At 43.0% G+C, this 22,175-nt stretch overlaps 1 protein-coding gene across 11 annotated transcripts in view; it reads left to right on the top strand.

The window, feature by feature from the left end:
* Positions 1–1,105: 1,105 nt before the first annotated feature.
* The window catches only part of PROM1 (prominin 1), a 145,000-nt gene continuing 123,930 nt past the window's right edge, over positions 1,106–22,175 (top strand). For 6 of the 11 annotated variants that reach the window (XM_069977437.1, XM_069977439.1, XM_069977436.1 and 3 more), the window contains exons 1-2: positions 1,106–1,275; positions 19,254–19,639. In XM_069977437.1, the coding sequence (XP_069833538.1) occupies positions 19,426–19,639 (214 nt within the window). In that variant the 5' untranslated portion in view covers positions 1,106–1,275; positions 19,254–19,425. Of the gene's footprint in view, positions 1,276–15,335; positions 15,410–15,753; positions 15,847–16,090; positions 16,176–19,253; positions 19,640–22,175 lie in introns of those variants that run through there. The other 5 variants (XM_069977431.1, XM_069977434.1, XM_069977433.1 and 2 more) reach the window with 5 other exon arrangements.

Below are 22,175 nucleotides of genomic sequence, written 5' to 3'. Positions count from 1 at the left end.
CGTTAATCTGGAAGTTCGGGTCTCCATGGATACGGAGACGCAATGAGAAGAAAAGTACACGTGACCCCCATTTACAGTATGGCTTCAAGTTCAGGTCTATACTGTGACCCATTCTAGTGTTACAAGGTTGCTTTTAACTATCGGGTTACATTTACTCAATGGTTAAAAATGGCGCTACAAAAAGTTGCGGTGTATCCCCAGCCCACCGGAACACTGTGACATCCTTTAGATTAAAAATCCACAAAACACTGTATTCTCATATCATGTGGATGAGATTTGTTAAAACTGAAAAAAAATCTGTTGCTTTTCTGCTCAGTGTGAACACATCCTTTCATGCAAGCATAGTGTGTGCGTCCTTATTACACCATAAGGCTATACGCTGTAACAGACTGGCCGTTCCGTGAACCGGCCAGGCCACGGAACTGCCAGCTTGACAGTGTGCACTGACATGGTTTTCTGCGGCCGCAGAAAATTGACATGTCAGTCGTTTGTGGCGCCGCTTGGGATCCTGGCGGAGCGTATACCATGTGTATATGTTCCGGCGGGGATCCCATAGACTGAGAGGTAACGTATATTTTCATAATAATCACTGCCGTTGTACAATGGCCGTGATTTTACGAAAATATACGTTGTGTGAACATAGCCTAAGAATGTATAACACTAAGCAGTGAGAATCCCGGCAGCTTCCCATTATTTTACTACAGTTACTATTACTCGCATTTGTTTCCTCCCTCCTTTAAGTAAAGAAACTTTTTGGCCCTATGCATAGCCACAGGTAGCGTAACCTTGTCATGTCTCCATCCTGCGCTTCCCCCCCCCCCCCTTCCCAGGCAGCGATTGACATTCCGCCTGACTGTTCCCTTAAAATGTTCCTGCATACGAGAGTGAGATGAAAATATCCACCTTGCAGCGGCTAAGAGCTTTTCTGTCTGAGGTTTGGCTAAGCTTTGGATGTGGAGCCCCTGAGAACTGGATCATGAATAATTCATAGTTGGGTGGTCTCAGCACAACCATTGAAGATTGTCATTGGGTTGTAACGGAATGACTCTTCCTTCCAGTGAGTGCTCAATGAGGATGCAGCAGATAGACTCACTGCAGGAGAGGAGACCTAGCAGCTAGGCACTGCCATAGATCCAGCAAGTCATTCCTGACCCCAGGGGGGCAGCTCATCAATGACAGAGAGCACATTCCGCTGCATACAGACACTTCCCCTCCTGCATGGAACAGAAAGAGACGCATGCTATCCCCTGCCTCTGGGGGGTCTCCATCTTTCAGGTAAGTCTGATACCTGTCTGCTCATTGCATTGCACTTGTAGAATACCTATCGTGCTATGTATAGGGTGTCAGGATGGTCCTGCCACTCACTATCTTAGAATGTCCTTGCTGGAGGACAGGTGAATTATTCCGGATGGCCGGCGCTGTGATTGACACCTGCGAGGACACAAAGTATCACGTATTAACCCCTTCAGGATGGGCATTGCTCAGATTAACTAGTCACAGTCATTGAATTCTAGGAAAGAGGTGCAATTAACCACTTCATTGCCAGTTGACGATGCATAATGGCTTTGAACTAGTCCCCCCAGGAGATGCTTTTTTTTTTTTTTTTTTCCCCTCCACCTGTTGTGTTTTTGTGACAAGGACTAGGCATTAATATCATTTCACGCCTGCTTTGGATGTGACTTTAAGCCCAGTGAGTGGGATTGAATCGTGGTGACGGGGAGGGAGCGATAATAACCATTTGCTGTTCCCGCTTGGATCCCGTCTCACATGCCAAGGGAAAAGCATGAGGGGTGGTCTGCTATTGACTGAGAGTTGTAATTGAGAATCCACCTATTGACCTGTGCGGGGACCTGTGCTGCCTCATAGTGAACACCTGGAGTCGTTGTCCTTATCATTAACCCCTGCTCTGCCACCAGCTATACACAGCTCCGCAGGGTTCAGTGCCAATGGAATGTAAAATAAAGTCCATCCCCTACTCCCAGGGCTGTGGAACTAGGAACTTTCTACTAATAACATTTTCCCATTACAATAACATGTTGTACTAGCTGTCTAGCTCACCAGGGTAATTTCTATGGCAATGGAAAGTAAGCTGAAATTTTTTGGTAACTCTGAGAAAGAATAATAAAGTGTACGTAAAGGAAAGTTAAAGTCAGGATCATCCAGCTTTCTTAAAATCCTGACCGGCAAGTGTGGAATGAGGATTTATGGCTGTATAGCTATGGAGATATTAAATTTAGGCTATGTTCCCACAAAGTATTTTTGCTCAGTATTTTGAAACCAAAACCAGGAGTGGATAGAAAACACAGAAAGGCTCTGTTCACACACTGTTGTCATTTAATGGCAAATAATTGCTGTTATTTTAAAACAATGGCCCTAGCTTTAAAATAACAGCAATTATTTGCCATTAAAGGACAACTCCAGAAAAAAAATTAAACATCCTAAACCTCCTGAGTCCCATCCTAAACATCCTAAGTTCCAGCATCTGTGTGGGAACACAGCCTAAAGGGGTGATCCTTTGCATGGAAAGCAGTGGTTGCTGTCACCAGGGACATAGAAATAGCAACCACTGCACCCCACGCTTTGCTATAGTGATGGGCGGCCTCACCCAGGTTTTGTATATTCCAATAAGAATATACCATACGCAAGGGACGGGACCCTGCTCTGTATCACTAATCCTGTGCGGCAGTGCTGAATCAGAGCACTGGATCAAGAACTGCAGGGCTTAGACAGCCTTGCAGTTCCCGACACAAATGTTTGTGGCAGGAAAGGGGGCTTTGTCGCCCCTTACTGCTGCCACTCAACAGAACTGCGTGTGTGTATATATATACAGTGGTACCATGAATTAAGAGCGTTTTGCAAGAAGAGCTCACAGTTTTTCCAAAATTGTAACTTGGTTTAAGAGCATTACTTTGGTTTAAGAGCTCCCTGTACTGGGTGGGGTGAGGAGTAGGGAAGGGGCTCACTGTACTCTGACTCAGAAAGTCTCCCTCACCTTCCAAATCATAGCAGATCCACTTCAGGCTGGGGCTTGCATCAGAGGACAGGACTGTGGAGGTAATCTTTTTATAGCTGTAACCCTTCTCTCCCCGAACAGAGTGTGCTGCTATACTGGGCTCACATATGCCCTGCTTATTCCTTCATGCTCTTTCAGTCCTTGTGTTTTCCATCCTCTCCATTCCTGCTATAATGTGCCTGCACTCACACTCAGCTATACAAACTGCTGCTAAAATGTGCCTGCACTTACACTCAGCTATACACACTGCTGCTATAATGTGCCTGCACTTACACTCAGCCATTCACACTGTTGTATATAAAGTTTCTGTCTCTGTCCTCCTGCACAGCTCTGATTCTCACTTCCTGATTGGTCCATGAAGAACACACACCCCTTCCACATTGCTGTCACATGACCACACAGACCTCAACAGCAGGCCTGCTTCTCTATTCTAGCCTGTTGTACTACACTACTGCATTATAGGGATCTGCAGTTCCATCCTCTATCTACAAACTGCTGCTGTTTTTTCAGGTTTATGCAGTTACTGTACATTATAGTCCACATGCTGATTGCTATACTGTACAGTAACTTATAATATGATATATTCAGCTGTTTCTCATCATTTGTTTCTTGTGTTCTACATGTTATTCAGAATATAAAATCATTATTTTTGGGGTGTGGAACCAATTGTCTGCATATAGCTTGTGAGCCCTCGCGGGCAGGGTCCTTTACCCCCATGTACCAGTCTGCCATTTGCCTTCATGTAATGTGTTTTGATCTTGTATATATAGAGATCACTGTATATATATTTCTACTTTAATAAAGTTATATTGCAAAGTAATATAACTATGCTAAAGCAATGTATTACCGAACAATTACCTCAGGTTTACCCCTTGAACACATGCCATGAGGGAGCTCTTACAGTAGGGCGACACAAGGTGTTCTGTTTGTTTTTGGGTTTTGTTGCATGATATCTGTAACATTTACAGGAGCAGTGAAGTGAATGAGATTTAAAAATGTCATCTACTGTACATGAAACCTTTAGAAAATCCACATGAAACTGCATCTCAGGTGAGGACTGCAAGAATTTGGGTAATAGAACAATTTATTGCAGATTTTCTCCATTGACTTCAACGAGGAAGTCCGCAATAGCACAACAAAATGTAAGTAAACCCCCCCCCCCCCCCCCAGCGGCTGGAGCATACATCACCTCCTCCCCACTCCAACTTGCTTCGGGAGTTCTCGGCAGGACGTCCTGCTCAGCTAATCAGTGGTTGCTGTGGAGCAGCACACTAATTGGCTGAGCGGGACCATGTATGCTTCAGCCGCTGGGGGGGTTAACTTACATACTCACAGCAGGGTGTCAATCCCACTCCTAGTATGTATTCTCATAGGGATGCACTGACACTGGATCGGCAGCGGATTTTGCTGCAAATGCACAGTGTGAAATCTGCTGCGGATCTGATGTGTGTACAGCTCTGGGAGTCGGGTCGTGACATCACCATTTTATCCAGGAAGTGAAGCCTTGATGCAATAGTAAGTGCAGGGAAAAAAGCACTTTATAAGCATTTCCTGTAATAAGTGTATATTGGTGATTTGTATAACTTTTGAGGGGCAATACAATACTTTAAAAAATTTTACCGGACTTCTCCATCCGTGCCATAGACACAAAGAATTGACATGTCTACGTGGATTCTGTACTGTGAACCCACCCAAAGAATCGACATGTCAATTCTTTGGGCGAATTCTGCTAGAGGAATCCTATAGAAGTCAATGAGGGCTTGAATTCTGCTTGAATTCCGATCAAATTCTGCCAGAGCTGAATAGGCGAGGAATTTCAAGCAAAAAAACATTCCTTTTCAATTCATCGCTGAATACTCGCCTATTCCTCAGTGTGAACATACCCTTAGGACATGTTCATGCCAAGTAACTTGAGGCAAATTCCCCTTTTAGGGGCCTATTCCACGGGAGAGATAATCGGCCGAAGATCAGCCGATGATCGTGTCATCGGCTGATTGTTTATTTAGGGCCAGACCTAAAATCATCAGTCCCCCACCGTGCATCGCCACGGTGGAATAGCGGTGCGCGGCGGGCGATTTGAGAAGCAGCATACACTACCTGGCAGGACTTCTCCTCCGATCCATCTTCCTCCCCAGGTCCCGCGGCACAGTATCAGCAGCTCCGGAGTGGCCTGACTGAGCTGTCAGACCGCTCAGCCAATCACTGTCCGGGACCGCCGCGGCCAGTGATTGGCTGAGCGGTCTGACAGCTCAGACAGGCCGCACCGGAGTTGATGCTGCACCGCGGGACCCGGGGAGGAAGATGGAGCGGAGGAGAAGTCCTGCATGTAATGTAGGGTGCAAGGGCTGCAAGGACATCGGTAACGATGTCCCTGCAGCCCTCGCTCAACAATCATCGGGTCGTGGAATAGGCCCAGTAAACGAGTGCCAATCTAGCAGATCGGCCCTCGTTTACATCGTTGATTGGGCCCTGCTTGGCCTGTGGAATAGGACCCTTAGATTTCCATGTGGCTTCTGCATCAAAATCTTCCTGGAATCTAAGCACCTAATAGATTTCAATGGATAATCTGAAGGACACACAAAGTTACACATTAGGAATATGCAGTGTCCCAGAACACGCAAGGACTACTACTCCTATTATGGCCATTTCTATTGCTGTGTCAATGCCTGTTCTGGTAAGTGTTTGCACTGCAACTGCTGCTGGTTTTCCCCTAGTATTCTCTGGTAATGTGCATTCTCATGTATATTCTCATGTATTCCTGTGTATTATTACATTGTACAGTGGTATGCAAGGCTGTTGATCATGTGACCGTGCCAGTGCCCTGTAACCATGGTTCCTCCAATGGCCGACTAGCTCTGGCCAGGAGCAACCATGTGACCTCCCACTTCCTCCTAACAAGTTAGTCTTCCCCCTGCTCCCAAGCAAGGAGGGTGTGTGTCGTCCCTCTCCTACCTCAGAGGAGTTGGACTTCTTCTTTGCAGCTCCCACTTCACCACTAGAAGTGTGGATCGAGTGCTCTGCTGTATTCAAGTCTTCGGCTGTATCTGCCTGCTCAAGTGTCCGGAGTCTTCTCTCTCATCTGGGTGTCATTCCGTTATCACTCCTCATCGCTAGAAGGATTCACAGCAAGTATTCTTCTCCAGTAAACTACCCAGCAACGCTATTTCTCTCATACTCCTACTCCCATCATCCGGCACGTATTCTCACAGCCTATGCAGCACCACTCCTGCTTTATTTGTCAAAGCCTGCTATATACCCGGTTGCATCCGGAGAGACTGTTGCTACTAGTTACCTCATCTATAATAAAACCGCTGTTACTGAACCCTGGCATTGGTGTCCACTAACTGGTGCCCTGACTAAGTGCAGCGAAGAATCGCATGCCCATCATCACCCGCAGATTCCACCGACCGGCCCTACAGCTGTGCCGCCCTCAGGCCTATACCGTGACAAGTATACACCCTGCAGCTGCCCCGATTATTGCCCGCTCATAACACCAGCACTGCGGAAGTGGCCCCCAGGGGCCAGGGCATCGCAAATAGACACGTTTATGATGAGGATTGCGTGTGAGATTTGTGCGCTTACACTATGAGATTCTGCTCCAAATCTTTGGTAAATACAGTATGCTGAATATTTTCAACAGCATAAACTGTACGCCAAATTGTGACCGTTTGGTGAGGATTATGTTAGAGGGGTAGTGCGGCGTTTAACATTTATTCACTAAATAACACACATTACAAAGTTATACTACTTGGTAATGTGTGTTATTTAAGTGAATGGCCCCCTTCCCCGTGTTCTCCCCACCCCAGCTAAGCAGCTGATGACGTGGCAGAGGGGCCAGCATGAGCGACTGCTGGAGCGGTTCGGCTGGCAGAGCTGAGCTGCAGGATGTGGTGTATTCTTTCCAGATTGACACAGTGCTCTCTGCTGCCACCTATGTCTGAGACAGGAACAGTCCAAAGCAGTAGCTAATCCCCATAGAAAACCTCTCCTGCTCTCGACAGTTCCTGTTTCAGACAGAAGTGGCAGCAGAGAGCACTGTGTCAGGTTAAAAAGAAGACACCATTTCCTGCATGACATACAGCAGCTGATAAGTATGAGAAGACTTGAGATTTTTTAAATAGAAGTAAATTAAAAATCTGTATAACTTTCTGAAACCAGTTGATTTGAAAGAAAAGGATTTTCACTGCTTTAACAGCACAGTGAGGCCTACACCATATGTAATGTTATGGTTGATCCATGTTCTTTGCGCACACTGTAAGGCATATGGTATACAGTATATAAGTGCAGCTTTACCAGGCTCTAGCTGTTCCTCCTCCTCATCAGCTCTGTCTACAAATAGCACTGTGGGGGATGAAGTATGATGAAAAGGGAGGGCAGGTATTAAAGCAACAGCATTACCCTTAATATAATAATGATAGAAAGGTAAGCATTGTTAGTGTCCCACCCCAGCCACCGACTGGTTGAGCACAAAGGAGTTTTGTGACGGCAGTGGGGACTGTCTCCCAGTGGGGTCTGACAACCTGACAGTGACGGTGGTAGGGGAAGCAAGGAGGGTAAGTATAGGATTTTCGACTATTGAACAGCTCCCTAAGCATAGTTAGATGTAAGAAAAAAAATCTCCAGAATGCCCCCTCACAGAAAATATCTGCGGGTTAGAACTATCTGAACTGCTGTTATGTCCCTATAGCACACGAGGCACTGAGGATGAAGGTGAGTTTCTTACCGTCATCCTCGGTGCCATTTCTGCGTAGTTTGTAGTTGATTCCTTATGCTAATTAGGTGTTTTGGTGCACTGGAAGTGGTAGCCCCACCCCCAGTGCACCAAAATGCCTAAGGTAAGAACCTTTAATAGACCAAACATGGTCTGCCACTGACCAAGTTCTGTCCATTTCCTGAATCAAAAGCCCAGTAAAGTATACTTTTAAATTCTATAAAAAGTAAAAAGTATACACTCGTAAAATAAATCGAACATAGTCACAAGTAGGCTGCATTCAGTCCACTACAGTCAAAGGATATGATGTGGTATCTTACCATAGACTAATACTAGTAACCCCTCACAGCCCGCAGCCCCCGGCCCGGAGCATACATTATCTGCTCAGCACCGCGCCCGCATATCTACAGTTGAATGAGCGGTTCAAAAAAGCAACTGTGCCACCGGCATCTCTGTTAATGTTAAAAAAATACTCAAGCAATGTACCTAGATACATAAAGTCGCTTTATTATTTATGAATAAATTGACAACTGGGCGTTACCATCCACCTGTAAAAGGGGAGTGTCCTTACACACTCTTATACTATCACCACTGATTGGATGGTCTCAGACAGTGTAGGGACAGACCCTTAACTGGTAACACCAAGCTGTCAATTTATTACTTCATTTCTAGGGGGAAAAAAAGGGGAACAGAACATAGAGAGCTAAGAAAAGATGATTCACAATTATTCACTAAAACAGACAGGTTAGGAGGAGGTCATATTTAATGGATCTGTGTATTTATGCTACAGAATGTATGTTATATAAAATAATCTAGACCCCATTAGTAAAATTATACTGAGACCATTAGGGATTGATCATATTATGCATCTGTATTCATTCTGCTTTTTATTTAAAATATCCTTGCCAGTACATTTAAATAGTTGTATGCACATTTTATGCACATTAAATTTATTTTCAATATGCAGCATGTTGGTGCTGTTTTTACCTCATAGAAGTTCGTGGGTTGGATTAAACAACTTTCCATTTTTGTATGGTTCACATTCTTATTTGTTCTATTTTCTTTTTTTGTCAGTATTTCTGCATTACACACACTGTTTTTACACTGCTCAGACTGTTAACTACAACATTGTCATTTTTACACTATTGTATGATTTTTAAAAGTGCAAAGAATTCCAAATCAGATCCAAATTAGTTTTCAGATTTGTTTTTTTAATACAATAATGAGAAAAAAAATATATAGTTATTTTTTTTTTTTTTTTTCGTTTCCTCATCATTGTATTTAATAAACTAAACTAATCTGGCCCTGATTGCACTTTTAAAAATGATACAATAATTAGGAAAAAAAAGAAATAACTATTTTTTCATTTCCATCAGGGGATTTGAACCAAAGAAAACAAACTGTTGCTGGTCTCTAGGCCACAGCTCCAACACAGGCCAGGAGGTTCAACTATATCTGATTGCGGATCAGCCCTCTGTTGGCAGATACTGACTGACAGTGTGTGCGAGCAGGAGGCATGCCAAAGTGAGGCACAAACGCTGAGGCACAACTCCCTTTTGACTTTTCATTACAGTAGGAGACCTGAGATTGTGCATAATCCACTCCACTGACAAATTACCAAAAGGCAACACAAGGGGACTGCCAGCTACAGCACACTGTCAGCACCTTGGGTAGGGTCCAACTGCTGACAGATTCCCTTTAAATTACATTGTAAATCTATGGAGATGTTTACTGCAGGGAGAAATACTTTTATTAGAAGAGAACAGATGGGGTGATTTATCAAACTGGTGTAAAGCAGAATTGTCTTAGTTGCCCCTAGCAGATTCCACCTTTTTATTTTCCAAAGAATCTGTGAGGAATGAAAAGTAAAATCTGATTGGTTGCTAGGGGCAACTAAGACAATACTTCTACTTTATACTAGTTTGATAAATTTCCCCCAGAGTCTTCTTATTATATCTACTTGGTTTACAGATAAATGATTAGTGTATAGTAAATATTTTATTTGGTCTACTTCTTGCTGGATTGTGTTGTACATTGTCTCCCATCAGGGAAAGTTAGAGGCACCATCTTTTCCTAAATTCAGTCATCATTTCAGTTGGTCTCAGTTCTGTGGTTGCTTCATCACAGACAATTCCTTTTATCCCTTTGGAGCTGGGTATAAAGTAGTGATCTCTTTGTTGGAGTAGGGGGATTACGTTATACAATGATAGATTGTTGCAATCGTCTCTTTTTTTTACACCGTTCTGTCTTGATTACTCTTGTTCACTAATGTATCAAGAAAGCTTATTTAGTGCAAGTGCGTGTAAAGTGAGATGTACTTCTGTTCAAATCAAGTTTGGCTTTCTAAAAAAAACTGTCCCCCATAAGCAAAGGAAACTCCTCAATATTCAGTTGTTATATAGTAATAGTTCTATGAGCTGTTCAGCCATAGTATTAAACCCATAAGAATGTTAATTATCTTGTTACAATGGCATTACAATGAAGGGCTGGGATATGTAAGGCAGCCACTGACCAACTTTTGAAGCCAAAAAACATATAAGTATCTGACACTGCATCCACTTCTCCAGCCTCTGAGAGTCAAATGCCGAGCAGTCGGGAATTCCTAAACCCGAACATAGTATAAGCTCATCTCTACGCATGGGACTAGTCAAAGGCTTACTGATGTATTAAATAATATGATAACCCATCTCGTCTAATCCTTAGAGCAACCCCCACCCCTACGCCTAGAACTACCCCTTTGACCCACATCGATAGATACACCAGCCAGCCAACACCCTGCTCTGCACTGATGAGGGGCAAACACCCAGAAACAGCTGTCTGCAGATGGGAAATCTTTCCTATTGGAGAGATTGTTTAGCTTGGCATAAAATCCCCAGTCAATGTTTTAAGGATCCTTGGCTGAGCGAGACTTGACTTTAAGGGACATCTCCTTGCTCAAGAGGTGTGAGAGCTATTTTGCATATCCTTTCTTCCCAGAATTCTCAGTGGAGCAGCAATGGTCTGTAATGGTCTCCACATGTCTTTATGACAGGCTCTCCTTAAGGAGAGTCACTACCCCCTTGACCCACTTAGAGCTACTATAGCATAGATTTCTAAAAACTTTGAAGCTGGCTATAAACAAAAGGTTCACCCAGTAGTGCACTGTGGCTGCAGACCACTCGGAATGCCATACTGACCCCTGTCCATTGCTTAAAGTGTCTGCAATGTGGGCATCAGAACGGCACCATGGAGCAGTGGAGAAAGGCTCATTTTGGCTGTTGAAAAAGATCTCAATGTGAGATTGAAACATTGCGCATTAATGGGTGAATAAATCACTTATTTACCACTGATATTGGAGTGTTGCCTCTTTGAACTGGGGCAAGGTGTTGAACTGTCAATGTCTTTCCTAGAAGCCCCCATCTGGCCTTGGTACAGCAGTGCCTGGCGGCCATATGGCTCCTTATCACAGTGTTATATGTTCTGTCTCCATGCTTCCAGCTGTGCCGCACATACAGGACCTTATTGATAAAACAACGGAGGCAGATATTGACTTTCTCTTGCACCTATCAGCACCTTCACCTATGTTGCTCCTTCTCTGTGTCCTTTGCCTATTTGGAATCATTAACAATTAATGTCTATAATTAAAATGAGTGATTGTTACTGATCGGTGACTGGTAAGAAACCCCCGCCATCAGCTCAGCATGTTTATCGCAAGGTGTAAGACCTGGGAAAGTCATGCACTGATGGATGATCTCACAGTTCTGTCAGAAGGCCTTTAAAATGTAAAACGTGTGGGAGACGGCAGAGAGGATTCCTGCCTGTAATCATTACTTTAAAGAGAGTTTTAGAGGGATATACTGTGTATACAGCCCACTGAAAATGTCTTACAGCTCACGCTGTGTGGGTGTCAGCTAGATATCAGAAAGACTGTGCCATTCCACAATATAGCACATGTGGAAAGAATATGTGATCAGCTGCAGGGGCGACAAGTCCGAGCCACAGGTTTTAAAGTGTATGGAAAATAACATAAACACTGAATATGACCTGGATCAGGTATACATATAGCTGCTCACCAGGGGTGTAACTATAGGGGGTGCGTAAACACTCGGATCATAGATTCTAAGGGGGTCCAAAGGATTCCTCTGCCTTATATAAGGATACTAGTACCATTAATAATTGCAAGGTGCCATTTGCAAGAAACAGCTTTGGGTAATGAAGGGGTTACACAAAGCATTGAGCTGTTGCTGAAAAGCTAAAGGGGAAGATTACACTGTGAACATACAGAATTAAGTACACTGGTATTTACATCAGCTGCCCTGAGCTTTATGGGTGGTAAGAGAGAAGCCTGGATTTACCTTTGAGGAACAATGTGGATCAGCCACAGCTGCCAGACAGATTTAGCTTGCAGGTATACAGCCCAGGCTTTCAGATACTGTCTTTTTCTTCCCACTCCTGCACGTAGCACATGCTAAGACCTGCCCTCACTTCCAGTGTTTTGTCCTGATGTAGCTGTTACTAGAGACACAATTCCCCTAGCAACAGACAGTGGACAGCAGATGCCGGGAGGTGAGACACCAAGTGGTTAAGAGTTTAGAGCCATTGTTCTTGGGTAAGGAGTAATTTTTTTTGTAAATAAAGTGATTTGAAAATATATTAGGATTCACATTTTTTAAAACTTATAATAGCGGGAGGCTACATACATCACACTGGTAAACTCATTACAGTTCTACAATGTAATTTGTGTGTTGAAATGTATACTATAATTGTGTACACAATTACCATGAGCACCACAAGCACCATCATCCAGAATACATAAATATTGTTGTCCTCCTGGACAAATGAGCGCAACCCTCTTCTCCAAAGCCAAGAATTATAAGTTGCTTTATAAGTGTCTATCCATAGGACTATGACTATAGTAGGCACTAGTACACAGATGCAGTACAATATGTCAGCTATACAGTCGCCCTTGGTAGCAAGGTAGTGGAAGATACTGTACCGACACACAGAACAAATGATAGATCAAGATAAAGGTATATCAGTACAGGAGGTAGAGCTTGTAACGTGTCCCATTATCAATAATGCATGGAAACACATCCCAATCTGAAGTGCAGGCTGACACATAGATCGATAAAGAAAGTTATATAGATTTGTAATTTACTTTTATTTCAAAATCTCTACTTTTCCCATACTTATCAGCTGCTGTATGTCCTGCAGGAAATGTTTTCTTTTCAGTCGGACACTGCTCTCTGCTGACATCTCTGGCCGAGAAAGGAACTGTCCAGAGCGGAAGAGATTTTCTATAGGGATTTGCTCCTGCTCTGGACAGTTCCTGTTTCGGCCAGAGATGTCAGCAGAGAGCAGTGTGTCAGGCTGAAAAGTAAACAACATTTACAGTAGGACATAAGGCAGCTGATAAGTACGGAAAGACTTGAGATTTTTAAAAACTTTCTGAAACCAGTTGATTTGAAAGAAAAAAAATGTCACTGGATAACCCCTTTAAAGGTTACATTTTAAGTGGAACTTCTTCTACATTTAGATATGCAGCTTTTGTACATTTTTTTATACATTTTGTGCTTATAGAATAGATAGGCCTGCATTACTGTGCTTCTCATCATCATCAGTAATTCCTGATTAATGGTAACAATCTAATTGGTTTCCCACATTACTGAGATGATGCATTGACTCCTCCAGTATAGCAACTACAACAACTAAGAAACTAAGTTAATTGTTATGTTATACTACCCACAAATCATATGTCATAGATACTACTGCTGTGACATGCCATGTGATTTATCTCATTTCTTATAACAATGCTCATTTAGCTGCTATGTCCTGTAGTCTCTGTCTATCATTATCTATTGTTGGGACACATGGTTTATAACATGAGGCTCTCCAACTGTTGGAAAGCACAGCATCCATCTTCCCCTGATTATCATATTTTTTGCTTTATAAGACGCACCTGACTATAAGATGCAGCCCTGCTTGAGGGTGCGTTTACACAGAAAGATTTATCTGACAGATTTTGAAAGCCATAGCCAGGAATGGATTTAAAAAGAGGATACATCCCATTCTTTCCTTCATGACCTGATCCCGTTTTATAGTCTGTTCCTGGCTTTGGCTTCAAAGATCTGTCAGATAAATCTGTCTGTGTAAATGCACCATTAGACAAGTGAAAACAGGAAAAACTTCCTTTATACCCACACATACTCAGCTCTACTGCACGCACAATACACAGCCAGCTCTGCTACATAAAAAACACAAACACAGCTCTGCTACATAAACATACCCACAGAAACACAGTGCTACTACCTCAATATAAAGACACAGGCCTCTGCTACATCACCATTCACAAACAACTCTGCTTCATACAGAGAAACACACATCTCTGCTACATAAACATACCCACAGACACACACAACTCTGCTACATACAGTCAATAGCTATGTTCACACACCATCAAAAAAAGAGAAAAGGCGTCCACCTTTTCTGATTAAAAAGATGTCAGTTTTTGCCGCAATTTAATTGACTTCAATGCAATGCATTGAAGTCAATGGGATGATGGACATCCAATGCACATATTATGCACATGTATTAAATAACGCATGTTGTATGAGTGGACGTCAAAATGATCATGATAATTATTTTCGGACAACTTATGCAAACAGCGAACATTATTTTTCAGTTGTTCACTCACAGTTTTTCCCTTTTTTTAACAGTTCTTTCACCGCTTTTTGCTGTTAAATTCAATGGACTTTTCAATTAAAGACACACCCAAAGGCCAATTAGCTCACTTAAACTAGAATAATGTACCAACAGCTGTTATTGCACTGACGGGCGACCAAACAGCAAAATGACGTTCGTCATTTTAACCTCAAAATGACGGACGTCATTTTAAATGGAGAGGTAAAAATGTGTAAACATAGGCAAACACACACCCAATTTAAAGCTGTAGTGTCCATTCCTCCCAGTCACATGACTAATCATCTGAAGGTCTTGCAGGCAGCTCTGCCTCTACATGTGGGAATCTGGATGTGATGCACTAGTAGCTGCGCAGATCTCTCAGCGGTCAGGCACAGCATTGAATCAGCGCTTTGCCCAAACATTAGTGAGGCAGTCAGGGCGGTCTGGCACTATTATGTTGCCCTGTCTTCTGAATATAAGATACAGTTACAATGTCCTATGCGTGACGCCAAGAAAAATTATCATGTCCCTTTGGTGGTATTATTGTAATATGCTGAGGGTGTTGTGTTGCTGGGTGGTGTAGTGCCACCTTAGGGCTCAACTTCTGAAACCTTCCTGTCACGAGGGTGCTGGGGCCCTTGTCTTCTTCAGCATACACGCAGGGACATATAATTTTTAATAAAAGTCTTCACACAATAGCGGTGAAAGTATATCAAGACTTTACTTGAAGGATAACTATATACAATCCAATACAGGGGCATCTAATGATGGCAAACTGTTGGCTTGATCAGAGTCCTTTGCTTCAGGGGGAGGGTTACCTTGGTTACTATAGCTTAGACTTGGTGGACAAATAGGATTTCAAGGAGACAGACCTGTTCCAGAGACTTTATAGCTTTCCGCCTTTATAAGGTACGTGTGAATAGGTGTTTGAAGTTACTGAAGAGACTTGACGCTGTCAACGCTCGCTATTATGTAGGAGGAAGACGCGTGGACGCACTGACTTGGGAGCCAGGAAGATGTGGACGGTGAATGAGAGACCCTCTATCACCAATCCGACAGCAGGCACTAATAAATACAGAGGATGTCCTGCTGAGACTTAGAAGACACGTATTAGTCCTTATGGCTGACTGGAAACAGGTTAGGGGGCTGATGATGGAGTCTGACAGGATTACTGGGGTGACGTAGGGAGGTTAGATGTGACTCTGGCAATGCCAGACTACCAACTGTCACTGACAAGACTGCACAGCCCTCTGGGTAAAAGGTGGGCGGAGCTAGCTATCCCCTGGCCAATCACTACAGTGTGATAGGTTGCAAAGGAGGAGCACTGATCAAGCTCAACACTTGTATTATTAGCAATTAATACACACAACATATTGAATAAATACATAGCAGAAAACAATACCACTACAAGAGAGCTAAGGAAGAGCAGCAAATACATAGGCCCTAATACAGACTGTCTAAGGTAGCAACAATACATTTCCAGACGCCTGACAATAAATAACGTTCTGGGCCATTACACAGTCACTTTTTTGCAAGATATTTTCTTCCTTAAAGTGCATTTTATAAAGTGAAACATATGATTGAGGCGTTGGTCTACTCTTTTTGATAGTATTGGGGAAATTCATGAAACCTTCTGCAGAGGGCCAGGGAAGCAGTTGCCCATAGCAACCAATCAGATTCAAGTTTAATTATTTTTAATAGGCCTCTGAAAAATGAAATCTAAGTGGTTGCTACTGGCAACTGTTCATAGCCACCGATGTAGCTTACTTGTGACAGCACCACACACTACAGGTGTGCTGCAGTATGTGTGGGGAGTGTGTGTGTGGGGGAGGGGGCAGCTGCTTATTCACATATTATTGGCGGATATTATGCTGCGTTTACACGTAATGATTATCGTGCGAATTTGCGCAATAAAGATTGAATTCGAACGATAATCGTACGTGTAAACGCAGCAAACGATCAAATGACGAACGAGAAATTGTTCGTTTTGATCTTTCAACATGTCATCAAATCGTCGTTCGGCGTCCGCAAAAAATTCGCCGATCGTTCCGTGTAAACAGTTGTCGCGCGATAGTCCGGCCGCCCGCAGCCCGGCTCCTCTTCAGCCAATCAGTGCTGAAGAGGAGCACTGATTGGCTGAAGAGGAGTCGTTTGAAATTCCCGGCTCCCCTCTTCAGCCAATCAGTGCACTGAAGAGCGGAGCCGGGGATGTCGGAAGACCTGCTGCGCGGAGCAGGTAACGTATGCTTGCGTGCCAGTGGGGGCGATCGGAGCAGCGGCGGCGGGGGGATGGCGACCAGAGCGGCGGCGATCGGAGCAGCGGCGGCGATCAGAGCGGCGGCGAGGGTGGCGATCAAACCGATGCAGGGGGCTGCGGATGAGCGGGGGGCCGGGCTGCGAGCGGGGGGCCAGGCTGCGGGCAGGCCGGGCTGCGGGCAAATAATTGCCTCTATTTTAAAACAACGGCTGTTATTTGCCGTTAAATGGCCAATCCAGAAAATTTGAACAGTGTGTGAACATAGCCTTTCTGTGTTTTTAATCCACTCCTGATTTTGATTGCAAAATACTGACCAAGATACCGGGCAAAAATACTGTGTGGGAACATAGCCCTATGCTGTAAAAAAAAATCACCAAAAATACCTTTAATCATATGTGTTTTCGGCTATAGTTTTTGCTATAGCCCCCCAAAAAAATGTTTTCTTTTCACATTACTCTTTTCGATTTATGTTGACGCCTCTGCTAAACATAGCATTCTAGCCGCTGTACTGCTAACCTGACTGTGTGTTTCCATGTATTCCTATAATGTGAATGGTTACAGAAACCAAGTATGAGTTCTCTTGTCTCTGGGGACAATTGTCAGGATAATCTCATGTCTGGAGAGTCAGCTCCCCAACCTTTCATCTCTTATCCTATTTCACAGCTGACCTCTGTGAGCATCAATAAAGAAATGCACTGTTTTACTATTTCATGTGGATTTTTAATTGCTAAGAGGGTTAAAGTGATCCTTTCAGAGCCAACTCTTATACAAAGGATTCACATTGAGCTCCGTGCCCCATGTAAGCTCATAATGCCTCTGCTGTCATAAATGGGCTACAGATCTATAGAGGAGTATATAGTGTACACAGGAGGTTTCTAATTAATTTTTGCCAAATATTTATATATTAAGATTTTTTAAATAAACACACAAAGCCGGGGTATAACTATAGGGGGGTACAGAGGTAGCACTAGCACCTAGACTTTGAGAGGACTCAAATGCCCCTTTGCAATATGAGAGACCACTAATATTATAAATGCCTTAGATTTTGCATAGGGGCTTCTGTTACTCCCCTACACATAGTACATGACTGCATATAGTGCTCTCATACTCGCCAATATATTGTGAAATCTGCTTCTGAAATCTCAGTCATATCTTCTGATTCCTGACTTGAATTTACAGCTTGTATGTCACAGATTTTAATACAGATTAGTCTTATACAATCTATTCAATGGGGCTTATCCGGATCCAGGCTACCGGTTTCAGCATCTTATCTGTGTCAAGAAGTGGCATGTTACTTTTTTTTTTCAATGCAGATTTCATTCAGCTAAGCACTGGAGAAAAACTATAATGCATAGCACTGATTCCCATCGGGGAAAAAAAGGCAGAATTGATTCGGTTTTGATATGAACTCTGACGGAAAAAAAAGACCTGTGTAAAAGTACTCAATAGTTTATTTTAATAAATTATTTATAACAGTATTTGTTATATTATTGAAATTACACTTAATTTTAAATAAATTCTGTTTCACAGCATGCCGTAAAACGACACTTTGGAATAGATTGTTGTTAGGATAGGGACAGGATGACACAAGGACAGGTGAGCCCTAAAGATGGCACCCGCCCCGCTGTCTCTGCCTACTTGCCTCAGAAGCCCTAAATGGCAACAGACAACTGGACAGCAAACCCTGCACTCAGCTAAGTGCAACACTGAACAAACAAGACAAACACACACAATAGGGCAATGTCAGAGGTCCTGGGCAATAACACACGAGCAGCGCAGAACAATAAGGAATTCAAGAGGGTAGTCAAACAGTCAAGAGCCAGAAGTCAGATAACCAAAAGATCAATGCAGGACATAATGCTAGGTCAAGATACACTAAACTAGACACTATAGCAGGCAAGGACTGAGGCAGAGGGGAAGATACTTATGGCACCTGAAGTCCCAGCCCCAGAAGTGATTGGGCCTGATGCTCCAGGTTCGGCCCAGGTGCTGACAGCTGACTGGTGGGTCAGCTGACAGTCAACACAACATCAAACACCTAATGCTGATCGGCCAGGGGCGGTGAATCCCCAGCAGCCGGCCTGATTGGTCAAGAGGGACTCCATCGGCGTCTCTACAAGCCAGGCCGCGCACTCCTACAGAGCCAGGAGCCGGGCCTTGCGGCTTGAGCTTTGACAAATGTACTTTGTGTTGCTGACCTCCACTGGCTGGTTTGGAAACTGCATTTTTAATACAAAATTTTACCACCAGTAACAGCTAACATTTAATGTGGTGTAGTTTTCTTTTTATGTTGGAATATAGTTCTTTTGTTTTCTTTTTCTTTCTTTTTTTTTTTACAGAAAGAGTCATGTATGATAGTAGGTAAATAATAGTCTGCTTATCTGGCAGCAGCTATTGTATAGGAAATGCAAGATAAACTAACCATATTTTCCTTTAAAAGTCCTCGCCTCTAGCCAGTTGTAATAGCAGTCTTATTGGCGATAATATAATATGCAATATATGTATCTCAGTATTTCTATTGCCTGCATTCATTCTGGTATCCTGGCACGCAGGTATTTTGTTGCCTCCTTAATCTATAGACGTTAATACGGTTTTGTTCATCTTCTTCCCAGCAGTGACCTGTAAGATCCTGTCTGCTAAATCCCTTCCTACCTCCAAGTGAGCAGACGTTCAGATCAGACACGGAGCCGAGGACATCAGCTGCTCAGCGCAGGATACAATAAGGAAGGAGCTAGTACTAAAGCCAAACCCAACTACTCCAAGGCTGATGTGGTTGTGACACCAATGGCTCTTAAACTCTCTGTACTATTTCTGCTGCTTTGTGGAAGTACTGTCTCTGAAAAATCCCTTTCTTACAACAGCGCACCACTGGATTTTGGATATGTACCTACTGGAAGTTATGACACCAATGCCTACCATGAGCCGGGACCTATAGGCTTGTTGTTTCATTTAGTGCAAGGATTCCTGTATATCGTACAGCCAAATGCATTTCCTCAAGGTACGTGCTAAGAAGTAACATTATTATATATCTGTCACCTATGTATTGTTGCTGGATGGTACAAACTCTATATTGTGCTTTAAATCTTGCTCATCACATGGTATAGACAATTAATTTTTGAGTGGTATACACAATAACATCAACGTATTACAATGGGACCAGAACAAGAGAATTACTGAAGGTATCAAGTGTATTTTGTGTAGATGTTTTTGATGGTTTGTTTAGAATTGGAGAGGTTTAGGGGTAACTGGGGATTAGAGCCTATATAGGGCAGATCAGAAGGGTGTAATAATGTTAGCATATAGTAAAACCTAGAAAAACAAATTATTAGTCCACCACTTATTATGCATAGAGGCAATTTTCTTTGAGAAGACCACCCCCACAGAATACCACTTCTTGATGCATAATACCATTGTACCAAATCTTCTTGCTAGACACCCCCATTACGCCCTGGCTACGGTCATTGATTATATAGCCTATTATATCTTGTTTGGGAGATGCTCTCTGTTGTGATCCAATCCCTATTTAGATCAAACATTTCTGGATCTCCTGTACTAGTGTAAGGCTAATTGGGCCCTCTATAGCGATGAATAGTAGACCTTCCACATACTGAATAGTATGAAAAAAGAAAATACAGCAGAAGGCATATTACAATGTATACACACAGACAGGCATACACTATATAAATATTATTCCAAAAAAAGTAAGAATCTAAATTTTGATGGCTAAGAGGGTAACCTAGTAACCATGTATAAACATATCAGGGCAGGATCTATTTATACCTATGGCACTATCTGTAACAAGGGGTATACATCTTCTACACATAGAGGGAAAAAGTTTGTACACTCTAACAGAAGGGGATTATTTACTGTAAGGGCCCAATTACACGGAACGATCGCTCCGTGTACTAAACACAACGATCAGCCAATGAAAACGATCATCGGCTGATTGTTGATATAGGTTTGGACCTATAATTGACGGGCACCAACCGCGCATCACTACGTGTAACAGCGGTGCGCGGCCGGTGACTGACGATTTCTAAACTGTATATATTACCTATCCATGCTGCAGTGCTCCTCCTGCGGTCTGCTTCTCTGCAGTCTGCTCAGCTTCAGTGCGATCTGTCTTAGCTGACAGGCCGCTCAGCCAATCACAGGCTGGGACCACCGCTCTGGAGCTGCAGCCACGGGACCCGGTGAGAAGCAGACCACAAGAGGAGCCCTGCAACATGGATAGGTAATGCATACAGTTTGAGCAAGGGCTGCAAGAACATCGGTAACGATGTCCATGCAGCCCTTGTTAAACGATAATTAGGCCGTGTAATAGGCCCAGTAAACAAGCGCCTATCTAGCAGATCGGCGCTCACTTACAGTTATTATTGGGCCCCCACCGGCTTATGTAAAAGTACCCTAAGAGCAATGAGATTCTGAAACCCTCTGCCAGAGGAAGTTGTGATGGTGAACTCACTACAAGAACACAGAAGGGGCCTGGGGGCATTTCTGGAGGGCAATAATATTATAGGTTATAATCACTAGATTCTGGAAAAGGTGATTGATCCTTGGAGTCAGGGAAGGATTTTTTCTCTCCACAGTGAGGAAAATTGGTTTTTACCCAATGGAAGTTACTTGCATCTGTTTTCTCTGGGCAGTAGGATGCATTAGATGATCATCTAAGTTTTTGTGGTCGGCCACATTTTTGTGTACGCTAAAAAAAGGATGTGTTTTGATCCATTGCTTGATCCATATTTTTAATAAATATCAATGGAAAAACAGATCAAAATGGATGCACACAATTTTTTCCCCCCATTAAATAGACAGCAAAAACGCAGTGTGAACCCAGGCTTACCCACACATCCAGGTTAAACTTCCAGTCAGTTTCGCCTCCTCAAGTTTTCAAGAAGTTCCTCAAAGATCCTGGCAAGTACATTCTTCCAAGTAGGCCCCCCCCCCCCATTTGGCCCGTTCTTGGGTCCATCACATCCCTAATAGTAAAATAAGAACTGGTTAGCGCTTTATACTGCTTTCCCACAGAACATTTCAGTTAAGCATGAACTGTATTGGTTTGGTTAATCTCAGACGTGTAATAACTTATAATAATCATCTGTTAATATTGCAGAGTGAATAAAAAATGTTTGTTCAATTAATTATCCTTAAAGAATAGAGCCATAAAACTCTGGCTCCCAGCGTTCTCCTACCATAGAGGAGCTATATTTTATGAAACCATGGAAACTGGATCCTAAAATAGGATAAAAAGTTTAATTTAAGTGTTTAGTGTAACTTCTTGTATATATTCATATTTTTTGTTAATTAAACTTGTTTTGTATAACCGTTATGAAGTATGATGTACTGGCTGTGTGATCAAGAAGACCACCGTAGACCCCTGTGTTGTGGACCGTGATCATGACCAATAACTAGAGCAAAACTTCAAATAGGATCTCGCTCCACCCTGACCACTTTCAGCAACAAGTTCACAGTATGGAAGTTTAAAGTCAGTAGGTTTCTGCTGTGCTATCTAAGGGTGACATAAAGTAGTGACA

This window comes from Dendropsophus ebraccatus, chromosome 7 (assembly GCF_027789765.1).
Source record: "Dendropsophus ebraccatus isolate aDenEbr1 chromosome 7, aDenEbr1.pat, whole genome shotgun sequence".
NCBI classification, from domain to species: Eukaryota; Metazoa; Chordata; class Amphibia; order Anura; family Hylidae; genus Dendropsophus; species Dendropsophus ebraccatus.
Note: the sequence above shows the minus strand (reverse complement) of the source record. Positions and strands in the feature narration are given on the sequence as shown.